We start from the raw sequence: 13,827 nt of genomic DNA on the forward strand, positions 1-13,827 counted from the left end.
TTCTTTGACAAAGCGTCGCAAGACAAACGAGAAACGCGTACACTCAAAGTACCTCGCAGAAACCAATTTCGCGCACGGTTATCAGCGAATTTTTTACTCCGGAATTTCGATTTGATCCGGATATATTAGGCTTCGTGGCACGTTTACCTTCACTCTTCTGCTACATGTTTATCAGGGAGGGGTGCCTAGTGGGGCCAGGTTTCACGCTGAGCAAAGTGTTCTCTCTGAAACCGCTTCTCGCCAACAACAAAGATAAATGGGGGCTTGCCCTCGATGGCCAGATCAAAGACGAGGACACCAATCTGGCGTCCAGCACCCTGTAAGAAAACCGCTGCTTGTCCATGGACAACACATGCCTGAATATATACGTATATATATACAGGACTGCTCAAAAGTTTGGGTGACGAGCTACTTCAATTTTCTGCATTCTTATTTCGTAATTCCGAGATTATATTTTAAACGTCGTTTCATCATTTTAAGCAGCATAGCGTAGTTCTATATACTTCTGCTTAAGATATTTAGTTAGTTTCATCGGATACTATCGTATTCTCCTTCATTTAAGTCTATCCTTTGACAATGCCAATCTACCCAAGCTTTTGATCGGTACTGATTGTACGTGCCTCTGTTTCTCTCTCTTTCTCTTTCTCTCTCTTTCTCTTTTTCTCTCTCTTTTTCTATCTCTATGAGCATCATGAAGAACTGATCACGCGTGCAATCACGACTTCTCTATTCACAAAGCTGCCTATGCCCAAAATCATGAATACGCGCCGACGTGTTTCGGTATTTTTATATTTTATTGAAGGAATAAAGATCTTTCGTTTAATTTAAGACACACAGAATGGAAAAGTTAGGTTTTATCCTCGGACTACCATTCGCATCATTCAGCTTTCAACGGCAAGCATTAAAAGGCTTGGATCCTTTCCCTTTTGTCTTTTTATGTTTCAGACGCGATGAGAACCTTAAATTGAACAGCTGGGCTGCGTTTTATCTGTCTCATTTTACCTTTCCCTTTGAAGCTCGCTTCACAAGACTCGTGTAGCATTCGTGGCTCGAGCTTGCCGGTTCTTAGTGTAAACCGTGTTTATTATTTGTAAACCAGCGTTCCGTAAGCATTGCGGTTAGTTAGTTAGCCCCATCAGTGTCTTACAGCTGTCATCACTGATTGGCGATTAATCCCTGACGGAGTTGGTGAATGATAGTTTTTCAAATCGATAGAACCATTTACATATATAGTTTACAATTCTTCGTTGTTCAGATAATTTGATTTTCTACCAGCGACCAAACTTCCAACACCCACGCGCTTTCACGAGATGAATCATACGCGATAAAATACGGGACTTCGAATTATCGTTACGGACAAGAAAAGGCGAGATAGTATCCTTTTCTTTCCGACTTTCTGTTATCTCCGATCATGTTTCTTTCGATATCGGTTCACTGAAAATAATTGGAAGCTCAACAACTTTCAAATTAGGACAAAATATTGCCATGTTATATATACGAGATTTTACGATCCTCCTATCGAGCTTGCATCGTGTTGGTTCGCCAATACTTTCAATCATTCTGTACGTTATGTTTTGCCCGATCGAAAATAGCGATGCGTTGCCTACTCGCTTTCATCATATACGCGCGCGTCTTCCGCTCTCGGGTTATACATTCAGAAACGAAACGTACGTTTTTCTTTCGTATTGCGGATTGATCCGATCGCGTTTCGCCCTCCTTCGCTTCACATAAAATCTACTATCGTCTTGCAGAGCCCCTAACTTTCTTTTCATAAAAACGCTGTAATTATACCTCGCGTTCCTCGCTTTGAACGAAACGGAATAAAATTCTCGTTCCGTTACAAAATACACGCGCGAGACTCCCATTAGTTTCGAAACTCGACAGTAGAAATTTTTGCGTAATTTTAATTGCAGGAGCGTACGAAAAAAAATTTCATCTCGAAAATATTTTGCTTCGTTGAAAAATTAAAAATTATTTAACGTACTTCGCACTCGACTTTTGATATTGCAACTTAACGAAACCTTAAAAGTAGCAAGTAATGTAGCAAGAAATCGCTGAACGAAGAGCACTTGTTCCATTATGTCAAGTACTTGAGAAGGTACTTTCCAACCTTTAAATAATGTAATACCTTTCGTTGAACGCGAGCCTTCAGTGCAACGATCAACGACACTCGATGTCTCCTTTGTTTTTTTTGTTTCCGTATATCTAATCTTTTATTCGAAAAAAAAGGTTGGCTTCGTTCGATGCACTTTATCCTTCACAATTTTGATTTAAAAGATAGATCGTAAATTGGACGATTTACAACCTGAAATTACAGTGTACATCGTACAGAAAGAGCAAACTGCGCTTTCCTATCAAATAATTGCATCTGCATTGTTATTTTCGATAAGCTAATGAAGACGCAACGTGACGATAATTACACGCAATTATGCAAATAATCGTGGGCAATTCGCGATAATGGCCAACCATCACTTTACAGAACGACAGGCGAGAAGTCGTGAACAGCATCGTGCCTGTTCTATCGTGCTCAATCGTGTTTTCGATGATTTCCCTCTGTGAGAAATGAGTTGGCTGATTGGCGATGTAGCGGATTGGTACCTTTTAGTACAGATCGCGGGATGAGATTTAGGCGTTGCGTTTAGCTGCTTCATTAGAGCATTAGTACGTATTTTTCAACACGATCTCGTGTACGTTGCAACCGGAAGTGAATATACTTGGTTGGTTGAATCGATCATGAATCGTAGAATCGACGAAATTTCCAACTTAAGACGCTAGAAACGCATTAGAGAATCGATTTTGCTTCGTCGACACTGCTGCAAATCCTGAACACTGTCATTAGTGAAAACACGTAACGAAAACCAACGAATGAGTGCGGTGGAAGCTAAACGCTTTCGAATGTTTGCTTCGGATTTTTGTAATCTTGAAACAACTCCCGATACTTCGAACATTCTATGCAATTCTGTGTTATAGTCTTACTTCAACCGCACTATTCGCGTTAAATCGTACGAACTCCTGACGTGTAAGCGGTCATGCTTGAAAACGAAATCGATACCCTGTCCCCCTGCTTCTTTTTGTCTGAATGATCGCTTTGCACTTACTACTTTCAGACTGCATGATACTTTGCTCGTTCTGAAATCTTCCTTTACGACTTCAAGATACGAAGACTAATCCTATCCCGTCTATTACCTGTACAATATTCTCGCGCTATTGTTCGTTAGAATATTCCTTCGAGCTAAATGTTTACCGCTTTTTGGTGAATTCAAGCTGCTCCGTTAACTACGCATGTCCGGTTTGATAAAAATCTGCAGCCAAAAGATTACTAGAAATTGACGAACTTCGTACCGTTTCGCAGTGTGGTGGATCCCTCGCAACGTGAAAACCTTGGAATTATCGTCCAGTACAAAGTGAAAGTAAAGCTCTGCCTTGGACCTCTCGGGGGGTAAGTTCAAATGAAAGAAATTCGTTTTGACGACAAAATGGTTTGGAGAAACGTAACAGGCAACCAGAAGATCAGGATAGTTATCTTTAATATTTCTCCAATCCAACGTTGTCGCAATTAATATCAATTTATATCAATGTACGTATTCATAACGCGAGCCCGAGTCGTCAGGAAATGAAACGGAGAATTTAATTTATGTTGTTAACAGCGAATTAGTGGCGGAACTGCCGTTCATCTTGATGCATCCGAAACCGGAAGAAGAGGAACCAGCGCCACCCACTGCACGGCCTAGTCCGACGAATAAGGCAGATGGTGGCGAGATACCGCTTGACACGAATCTGATTCAATTGGACACGTACGTGATCAATATTTCAATAACGATTTGGAGCTATTCTCGTCAGTCGGAGACCATTTCGGCGAAATCATTGACGCACATGCGACTGTCAACTCGTTACTTATTCCATGCCGCAAAATTAGTAGATGTTTTGCATACAGAAAGCTTTTCATCTAGAGATTATAGGGTTTTCTTCGATTTTAGAGTTTCTGAAATTCTCCCCGTTTCGCTTCAGGGAGGCGGACTGCGACGATGACATAATCTTCGAGGACTTTGCCCGTCTTAGGCTCAAAGGTGAGCCGGATGCCTGACTACGTGGTTCCAAGTCAATCTACCTGTTCGAGACGACTAAATGTCTCATGGCGGGCAGCAATCGCCGAAAAATAGAAAACGTCCGTGAACTTCATCGTGAAGATCGACCATCCTTGCTCTAAGTCCTTGTTAGGATCGGTCACGGATAAAGTTTTTCGCATCGTTGGACAGACCGATCACTGGAATAACATTACCTTTTCTTTCGATGCTCGACGAAGGAATTCGTTCGCGAACCGTGTGGTCAGTTCATCGTAAATTTCTATTTGACACGGGATAACACATCCGGAATGGTACTAATCATCGCACAGAGAACTATATGCACTTCGAGAAACTCATCAGAGGAACAAGAAAAACTTGAAATATTTCCAATCGATTACGTCGACAAGATAAAAAGAGAAGTATATCTTTACGTTTTGACACGTTTCGTTTGTAACGAAAAATGATAAGGCATCAAAGACTGAATGCATCGTCGAAAAGGTTATCCCATAAAACAATCATATTTATTAGTAGCAAGAGGCGAGTACATTTTTTTCTTTAAAAATGGGTCCTTGGGACACAGTCTTCGACGAAACTACAAATACGATGTTTCTATAATTTTAATCGTATGGCCAGTATGTAGAATTCATTCTATCAATCGCAGATACCTTTTACACGTACGTTTCTATGCCAGTCAACAGAAACGTTTGTTTCCGGATCTCTCGGTGAAGAGAGTTTGGTCATCTTCGTCGCAGCAAACATGTAAATTGTTATAAACTTCGTTTCCGTATTATTATATCAATTTGTTTTAGCGGAAATCTTTGAATCCTTGAAAGTAAGATGCAAGGTATGTTTTGTTCTAAAATCAAGTTCTGTTATATTCTATATCTAAAAATAAGAGAAATAGATTCCTTCCACTATCTTTTCGATTCGTACTGTTTGATACTTTTAATTTTGAATTTGTGTTTAATAACATTTATCAAAAATAATGGCAATGTTCGGTTTCTTTTTCCTATACTATGTTCATCTATACAATAACGCATTATTTAAAAAAAAAAAAATATAGCTTCTTGTCGTACAAACAAATATATTGCAGTAAAAAAATGTAACTTTCAAGAACTATTATTCCTCGATAAACGGTAAAATTAACCTTTTTCACTTCAAAGCACGTAATAGTTTTAACTATAAAAACCTGAGCCATCGTGGCCTCGAATATGTCAAGTGAATTCTCGTCTCGGGACATTTCTGAATCTTTACAACGTTGACCGAGCGAGGAGTATCTATCAGACTATTGCACGTCAACTGAAAATGCGAATTAAATAACAATAATCTATGTGGGATAATGTATTACGTTGATCGTTAAATATATCTTCGTATTCGACGTTATATACATAGTTATTGAAGTTCTTCAATAGAGAATGGTTTTTTCGAATAGTTAAGTCGCTTGGATTTTTAATGGAATCGCATTGGATTTCCTTGGAAGACATCGCAACAAATTCAACGAATCCTATTTAAACGTTACATATAAAAAAAAAAGGAATATATATAAAGATAGATAAATATACTCACGAACACACGTATTATACATACGTATACAAACTTTGCATTACACGCTTAACGGTAAATTAACCAAGGGTTAAAAAAAAAAAAAAAAGAGAATTAAGTAAATTTCAGCAGTTTAGCTTTTACACGTTTATACCGACATCGAGAAAGTATCGGATTTTTTGCGACACACTATTAATCGTACGATTTTTCTATTCCTTTTTTATGTATCGAGTTTTTTACCGAAACGAAACATTCTAGTGCCATCTTGACTATTTGGATTATACCGTCGAAAAATTCATTTCTTTGCGAACAGATTCAAATCGATCCAGTTCGTTACTTGCATCGTTTACAAAGACTGTTATGCGAAGTTGAATCGCCCGTTTCCCTAATAGGGAGAGTATCGGTACGATATGAGTTTTCTACGTCCCTCTGCGACTTACGTTCACGATGAAACGGCAAGACGAATTATAGAACAGAGTATATCGATGAATTCCAAGCGCAATTGAGAGAAAGGGATCATTCCAGGTGTATGTGATTAATCTGTATGCCTTTAGGAACAAAAAAAGCAAAGTATTAAGTATTCTCTAAGTGGCAGATCAAAATGGACGAAATTACGATTGATTATCTTCGGATCCAATCCTGGTCGGTCGGTTTACTGGTTTCATTTCGCACTTTACTCTGATCTGCGATTTAGAAAACGCCTTATATACATATGTTGTATTAGCACGATTCAAACATTAAAGCGTCCGCTGTCAATTAATCCTTATTTTAACCAACGTCGGTAACAATTTTACGAAGGCACAGCGAGCGCGTTAATTAAGGACAACTTCTGCGTATCGATGAGTGTAATTTGCAGTTAATATAAAAATCTGCGTCTCGGATGGAAGAAATTGTTGGCTTAAAATTGAAAAGATCGAGGTAGCATTCTTGAACGAACGTCCAATCTTGCATAAGGTAAGGAAGGAGGGAAAAAAAAAAACGAAAATTTTCTACCGTCACTTTCTGTTTGCGATAACGAAATAAAATGTCAATTGTACCAATCGAACGAAATAGCCGGAACTCGCAATTCTCTTCGATTTTTAGCCACAAGAATCTGGCCAGGGCAACGTTGACCGTGCTATTGGCCTTTTTAATCGTGCACATGTATATATACGCAGGAGGTAAGAAGAAGAATAGTATTTTTTATCGATTTAGCATTTACAGATTGTATTTAGGAGAGATTATCGATTATACCAAAGCCAGTATCTCTCACTTCAATGTTTTCTTAAGCAAAGAAGCTTTCGGGAGAATGAAGGAACAAAACGAACATGATTATTCTCTAGTAATTAACCGAACAAAACAGCCACGTAAGTAATTGTATATGTCGAGTTAATGTTTAAAACTAACGTAAGTGAAAGAAACAGCCATAAGTTTGAGGTCACATATTACCGTGGTCTTATTTCCTTAAAAGTGAGAAAGCCATTGCACGTTGCAAACTCTTTCTCGATAAACTTTACTTCTATCCGACCTCTTAACTTCACACTTTATGCCACTAAATTGTATCTGGCTGTAATTCGTAAGCAGGCGAATCTATCACGAGAATGTAGCCGTGTTGACCTCAAACTTATGCACACACATAGAGAGAAAGAGAGAAAAGATGAAGAAACGCGGGCTTGTACAATACGCGCCAGAGTATATTTTATATTCGCACGCGCTGGTGCGCGCCAATATTTTTTGTATCATATTAAAAAAAAAAATAATCGAAAGGTCGATCGGTGGATGATTCGTATCCTTGGAACAGCACAAGACGAACGAGAGATTATTACCATACTGCACAAAAACAATTGCAACACAGGTTGCTCCAGAGTCAATAATGGGTGCTGTTTAAGAGCGTGACTTGTCGCTATCGTAATGAGTGTGTAGCGTGTCGAGTATTAAGACGTTTCGATGTCTTAAAAGAGAACGAAAGCCCATTAAGCCTTATATTTCGCAAAAACGCGATTTGTAACGAGCTATTTGTTACTCGTCGCTCTTTTCTTTCTCCTTTTTCGTGTTGGACAAGTCAAGAAGAAGTCGTAAATCATCGGACCCTGTCGATGTCAATGGATGTTACAGATTTCAAACGCTTCCGGTTCGTACATGAAAATACGAAGACACGAAATGAATTGTATATTAAGAGTATCGGACAGTACATATGTATGTACGTGTAACGATTAGAACTACGCAGGGCATAATAGTTAGCTAAGTTAGAAATGGTTTAAAGTAAGAGGAAAAAAAAAAGAAAAAGAAATAAAAAAGAATATCGTCCACGTCCAGGAATTATTACGTGTATGTGTAATCGCAGTATTCTACTTTGCGCGTATAATGTCGAAACGAATCGGGTTGTATAACTTTATGAGATAGGACAGAAATTATAGTGTTACTGATACGTGTAAATTGCGTTTAACTTATTCAGCAAAGACGAGTTATTCCCCCTAATGCACCCGATAATTATTCGTTTTGTATGCAGAATGAAGTATCGCGAGAGAAAGAGACACGAAAGAAGAATCGTATTAAGCGGAAAGTATGTATAAAAAGAAAATAAGAGGAACAAAAATGGAAGAAGAGAATAAATAGCGAGATACGTAATATATTATATTGTACATGTAAAAATTGTGTATTCTCATATAATAGTAGTTGTAATAATTTAATAAATCTTGTATATCGCAAGTGGCCACAGTTTTCATTATATTTTTTATATTAATTAATTGGATTACCGCAGCTCTAATAAAAATGTAAAAAGCCCTTGAAGTCGAAACTTTGATTTCGACGAGAAAGGAACAGTAGTAAGGAATACCTTTAACTTGCCTTGCTAATTAAATTCACTTTGTATATAAGGTACGTTTAAATACCAAGTTTGGTCAAACTTCGCAAGACAGACAGTTCTAAAATGAAACTTCACAGATTTGGAAAAGGTCTAAATTGGATCCGCTAAAATCGATGCATCTGTTTAAACATTCATCTCCCGCGGGGGTTTCGAATAATAAATGAAAACATACCAGAAGGGAAAGAAGGAAAAGCAGTGGAAAAAGTTATGACACATAAACGAGATAAACATGCAAAAATTATGCAATTCATATAGGAGAAAAGTTCACGTATTTTAGTTCTTTCTATCGTTTTTTCGTTACAGAAAAGTTAAAGGCTTTCCGAAGTTGCAATGATTTATATTTACTACGGGAAAAAAAGATTTCTATAATTGTCAAATACGACTGCTTTATCGTAGGCACTCGATGAAGTTACAGAATCCCATTACGCTCGATTTCGCGATTTACTGACGAATTGGTGGAGAAGAACTTTCTGCAAGAGAAATAAAAACACTCGAGATAATATTTTGTTTGGAAAGAAATTTAGAGGAACAACAATGAACGTAATAAGAAAAATCTAACTGAATGAACGATACGATAGACTGAGAAATTTTTGCGGCATTTAACGCGTTACAATTATTGCTACGATTATAATGTACGCAGAAAAATAGAATTTTCTTTTAAAAGTGAATTCAATTATAAGGCACTAACAGCTTTCATTAAAATATATTACGGTTTTTTGCTTCTAAAACTTGGATAAGATGAGAATCATTATCGATGGTAATTCCATCCCTTTCTTTTTATTCGAGGCGTGTTCGAACTTGCAATCTCGAAAAACAGAAAAGAAAAAGTCTTCGAAACTTGATAGAACTTTGGACAGTTTCGATTACACCAAGGTACAGGATGGACGTGTTCGTGTTTCGTTTTAAATTAAATACGGAAGTTTTTAGAGTTTGCGGAAATGAGCACAGTAATTCCACGGTGGCTGGATTAGAATGATCCTTTTCATTCGGCTATATCGAGGCTCGATTTCGTTTATTTAGCGTCCACGTGGAATTCGAGTTTAAAACGAGCTGTTCGACGCAACAACGCATACAGTTTCAAGTTAATTTACATGTATTTTCAAGCTGGCGCGTTTCACTGAAAGTGCATTTGTCTTGTACAATATAATTTTCCAATTTATAAATTAAACGCCTTCGTTCATTCATTTAGTTCTGCAACATCAAAAAGCAATTGGAAAATTACATTTAGATGAAACTATATTGTCCTTTGTGATTAAAATGAAAATTTATATTTTTATGTATTCGGAAAAATGTACCATTCTTCTATTAGCCGTTTCACATTTGACTCTCGATTTTTCGAACTGAATACAGCACAATTTTACTTTTTATTTCGTTACACCAGCTAAAACTTTTTAATTGAATAAAATTTTGTATTGAAACGGCATAAAAAGCTTCGTGGCTAGCGGTTAGTCTCTTAGAAAAAGAAACTAGAGGTTCGAACCTCACCGGCTGCAACTTGTAACATGTACCTAATACGGTACGACACCATCATTTATCAGCGTGAAAGAGCAGAAATTCTTGACGCGAATAATGAGTTGTGCAACAGTGCAAACGTGTTCGAATTCTGACGGGAATTTATTTTCACGTTTAACCGAGCTAAAATGCGGAATTCTGTGTTCCCCTCGTTACTCACGAACGACCGAACCAAGAGGCATTAAGTGTCCGATACATGATCAATTCTGGACATTTGATGTAAACGATATGTTCGTTTCGATGTAGGAAACAATATATGCACGTGAAATGTAAATGATACCTGATGACCAACCAAATGGAAAATAAGTTTCGCATTCAATTTCGAGTTACAGATTCTACGGTGATCTTTTTAATTGAAATAAAACTAAAGGGTCATTTCAAGAGGGAGATTATTTAAGAAAGATCCTTAGATATAGGCATTTAATTATCAATGTCTTTCACGCAGGAGAAATTTGCAATTCGTCAAAGCCGTGTCGTGTATATAGGTTTAAAGAAAGAATAAGGAAAATGAGAAAGAAAAACGATTGTAATTAATTAAACAGACACTGTTCCAGTCTTACGGAAGGAATTCGTTATTTCATACGACAGTAGTTGAGAGAATTAACTTGAGGTAAAGGATAAATGTAATTTTTTAGTGCGATATGGGAAGTTACGTTAAATAATGATTCTATAATATTGGATTTTGCAAATTTTACAATTATACGTTTTGAAGTAAAAAATCCTTCGAACGATCAACAGGACATAGCCCTGTGAATATACTGTACATAATCCACTTAGAGTTTTCCGTTGTAAAAATGAATCTTCTCGTATTTCTTTTCCTCCTTTATTCAAAGCGAAGATAAAGTCTCGCGTAATGTCCGGGTTCGATTCGATCCACGACGTTTTTTCTGACGTAATTCGTTTTTATCAGAAGATAGCGAACGTTGCGTTTCATCTTGTTCGTTATTTCTGGTATCTTCACCGACGTATTACAAACTGTATTAATTTCCAAGTTAGTTGAGAAAGGTTGAAATGTATTATTTGATGCTGGAAGGAATTTTCGATAGTCTAGTTATATTGGTTGTGCTGCACGAATATCCAGAGACGAATATCGTTTTCCAACTTAATATCAAACGTAATCCTGCCAAGAATGTCAATTCGTGAATTCGACGCGAGATTATCGACGATCGCGCGGTTACATTTTTCGATGTCATCTTTTTTTTCTTTTTTTACTAAAACTAATATAACAGATCGATAAAAACGAGGACGAAAATAAATTTGCTCCAAGTATATTCGATTTAAAAAATCTCCAAATGATTACGCGTACGATATTTTTCTTGCGATTTGTCTTGGTTGCAATCCAAATTTTTTGTCAAATTCGTCAGGCAAAAGATTATTTTTTACAAGGAAAATATCATCTTACGGATGCTGAGAATTTTTATCAAAAGTACATAATTTAAAAAAAAAGAAGAGAAATAGGAAAAGAAAGAATATTGTTGTCGGATGAAAGTACGAAGACTAAATCTAATTAAAATTAACATGCTTGAGAAGAAGACAACTGAGAGGATAAAGGGATGCGTTAAAAATATTATGGGAGCAAAATAAACGAAAATTTTCGCAAAAAAAGTATTATAAAAAGTTGGAAACGAGCGAGAAAATAGAAAAATGCGACGATTAAAATCTGGTTAATCAAACATGTCTTTTACCTTCTTGTCCAGGAAAATTCGTGAAAAAAGCAACCTGTAGAGAGAAACTTTTTCCTCTTATCAACGTAAAAATGCAAAACTGCTTTCAACGGGGTGAAAAATCGAGTATTCTCGTAGTTTGTTCATTAATTAACAATGAATCTCCATCTCCTGATTCATGAAGTAACAACATTATTATCCCTCCACAGCATATTAAATGCGATTGCAATATCGATTGCAAACAGTATCTCATCGCAATTATTGTAATATAAATATTATGATAATCAGTTAATATATTGTGTTATTAATGTTAAATACGTACTCGTACTGTATTATTTGTGCGTTAATTCTCGCATATTATAAATAAAAATCGTTCGTACTAAAAATGACTTTTTGCATAAAACAAATATCGCACGTATACCTACGTATATTATGATACTAGTTCGATACCATTCATTCACCATATTTATAATAAATATTTTAAAAAGCAAACAAGCCTACGATATAAATTCTGATATACAGACATTTATCCATGATGATATTGCGAACCTTAGAGTGAAATATCCATTGAAGCTGAGCGAACAAGTTTTGGCGCGCATCCCGGTCCCTCTCTCTGTCTTTCTCCCACCCCAGGACGTAAGGCAACGCTACCTCCACCGAGTCGTCGCGCCTTCAGTATGATCCACGCGGCCAAACCTCGAGGATGCGTGTCTGGAAGAATATACATATTTTGACAGTAACCCTATCAAAAATATTACAATCGATATAAATTAATTCTCGTCGACTCTGTGACTGTAGGAATGCACCAAGTAATTATTGTTCCGTGTTCGTTTAATTTATATATAGTTACGTTCTTCGAAGTGAACTGATTTATGCCGATCGTCGATTCAAAATCACAAAAAAATTCTTCCAAGATTTTTGAAACGTGTATCATTTAAGGAAATTGATACGACTGTGTGAGAAATTTGAATGAATTTGTAATTTCGGGGGTTTAAGTCGCGAAAGTTTAATGACGAATGTCCGCGTTCCCATCTCCCATTTCCTTTCGAAAATATTCGTGTTTCGAGAAACGATCCTTATTTCTCAGAAATGGGAACTCAAGGAAACTGATCTCGGCTTTTGAAATAGTTTTAGAAGCTACGAGATCGCGATTTGTTTGATCCTTTATGCCGTTCTAAATCTTAATCTACGAGTAGTTTCTCTTATAAGGTTATACACGAGAGCACGAGTAACCAACGAGTAATAATCGAGAAATATCGTTATACGAGACGAAGAGGAATCGTTTTCGAAATTACCTGCATACCGGCGAGAACCAGTTCCAAGCAAAACGGGATAGGATTTCAGATTCTCACTGATCGTTCTAGATTCTAGATTACTTGTAAACACAGCGTGGTCACAGAATCCGCGTGACTCGCACGAGAGGAAAAGAAACGCGTAATTTGAATCCATTAAAAAGATCGAAAGATGGAAGGTACTGCGACGACATCTCGCGGTACAACTTCACGCGCGAATAGGCAATAACGAACTACATGCGTTAAAACTGATACTTTGGTCAAATAATTCGAACTGTTAATGAATAAATAGTTTCTATGAATACGTGTATGTTACATCCGCGATTTCGATTGTTTTTGTAGAAAACTTCGAAGTTCTAGAATTTGATACGTTGGAGTTAAACTTGCAACGATCGGTTGCCACTTGAACACTCACGATAACCCACTTGATTCTTAATGAAACCATTCAACGATCCCACTCATAGATTCATATCTTGGTCGAGGATTCGACCATGCTTTTCTCTATGATAAAACGAGAACGGTTCGACTGTCGATTTTATAAGTTGGACCTTTACCAATTTGAAATTTAAGACGACGTCGTGCCACCTCCAGTTCCGAATGCTAACTGCCTGATGTTGGACACGAGGCGTAATTGTCGCGCAAATCGCTTCAATATATCGATTATCGGGTATCGTTCGATTCGGTTAAAGAATCTCGCGGTGATTTCCCAGTGCTGTGAATACCATGAGTAACATTGACGTTCGAATCTCCGTTGGTGCAGTGAAAAGATCGAAGAAAAGTATGATATTGTGAACGAAGAATTGTGCCATGACGAAAGAGAACATGAGCAAGAAGGAAATTGAAGAACTGGAGACGAGAATTGTAAAGAACTTGTCAAAAAATGTAGGTAAATTGTCTATCAAATGTTT

General features: G+C 37.1%; 3 protein-coding genes across 16 annotated transcripts in view; 2 read left to right on the top strand and 1 right to left on the bottom strand.

Moving 5' to 3' along the window:
* LOC117230347 (beta-arrestin-1) overlaps positions 1-8,291 on the top strand; it is a 28,194-nt gene extending 19,903 nt beyond the window's left edge. For 4 of the 8 annotated variants that reach the window (XM_033487706.1, XM_033487710.1, XM_033487711.1 and 1 more), the window contains 4 exons: positions 176-319; positions 3,353-3,439; positions 3,648-3,794; positions 4,009-8,291. In XM_033487706.1, the coding sequence (XP_033343597.1) occupies positions 176-319; positions 3,353-3,439; positions 3,648-3,794; positions 4,009-4,084 (454 nt within the window). In that variant the 3' untranslated portion in view covers positions 4,085-8,291. Of the gene's footprint in view, positions 1-175; positions 320-3,352; positions 3,440-3,647; positions 3,795-3,977 lie in introns of all 8 variants that reach the window. The other 4 variants (XM_033487714.1, XM_033487715.1, XM_033487709.1 and 1 more) reach the window with 3 other exon arrangements.
* LOC117230351 (protein FAM8A1) overlaps positions 1-12,241 on the bottom strand; it is a 34,753-nt gene extending 22,512 nt beyond the window's left edge. Inside the window, exon 1 of the mRNA XM_033487724.1 lies at positions 12,177-12,241. Within this exon, the coding sequence (XP_033343615.1) occupies positions 12,177-12,226 (50 nt within the window). The 5' untranslated portion in view covers positions 12,227-12,241. The remainder of the gene's footprint in view (positions 1-12,176) is intronic.
* Positions 12,242-12,315: 74 nt separating this feature from the next.
* Positions 12,316-13,827, top strand: part of LOC117230344 (5-hydroxytryptamine receptor 2B) — a 36,357-nt gene continuing 34,845 nt past the window's right edge. For 2 of the 7 annotated variants that reach the window (XM_033487697.1, XM_033487692.1), the window contains exon 1: positions 12,457-13,801. The gene's annotated coding sequence lies outside the window, so the exon portion shown is untranslated. Of the gene's footprint in view, positions 12,437-12,456; positions 13,806-13,827 lie in introns of those variants that run through there. The other 5 variants (XM_033487696.1, XM_033487694.1, XM_033487693.1 and 2 more) reach the window with 5 other exon arrangements.

The sequence above is a fragment of the Bombus vosnesenskii genome, unplaced genomic scaffold (assembly GCF_011952255.1).
Source record: "Bombus vosnesenskii isolate JDL3184/JDL3185 unplaced genomic scaffold, Bvos_JDL3184-5_v1.1 scf7180000013266, whole genome shotgun sequence".
NCBI lineage: Eukaryota > Metazoa > Arthropoda > Insecta > Hymenoptera > Apidae > Bombus > Bombus vosnesenskii.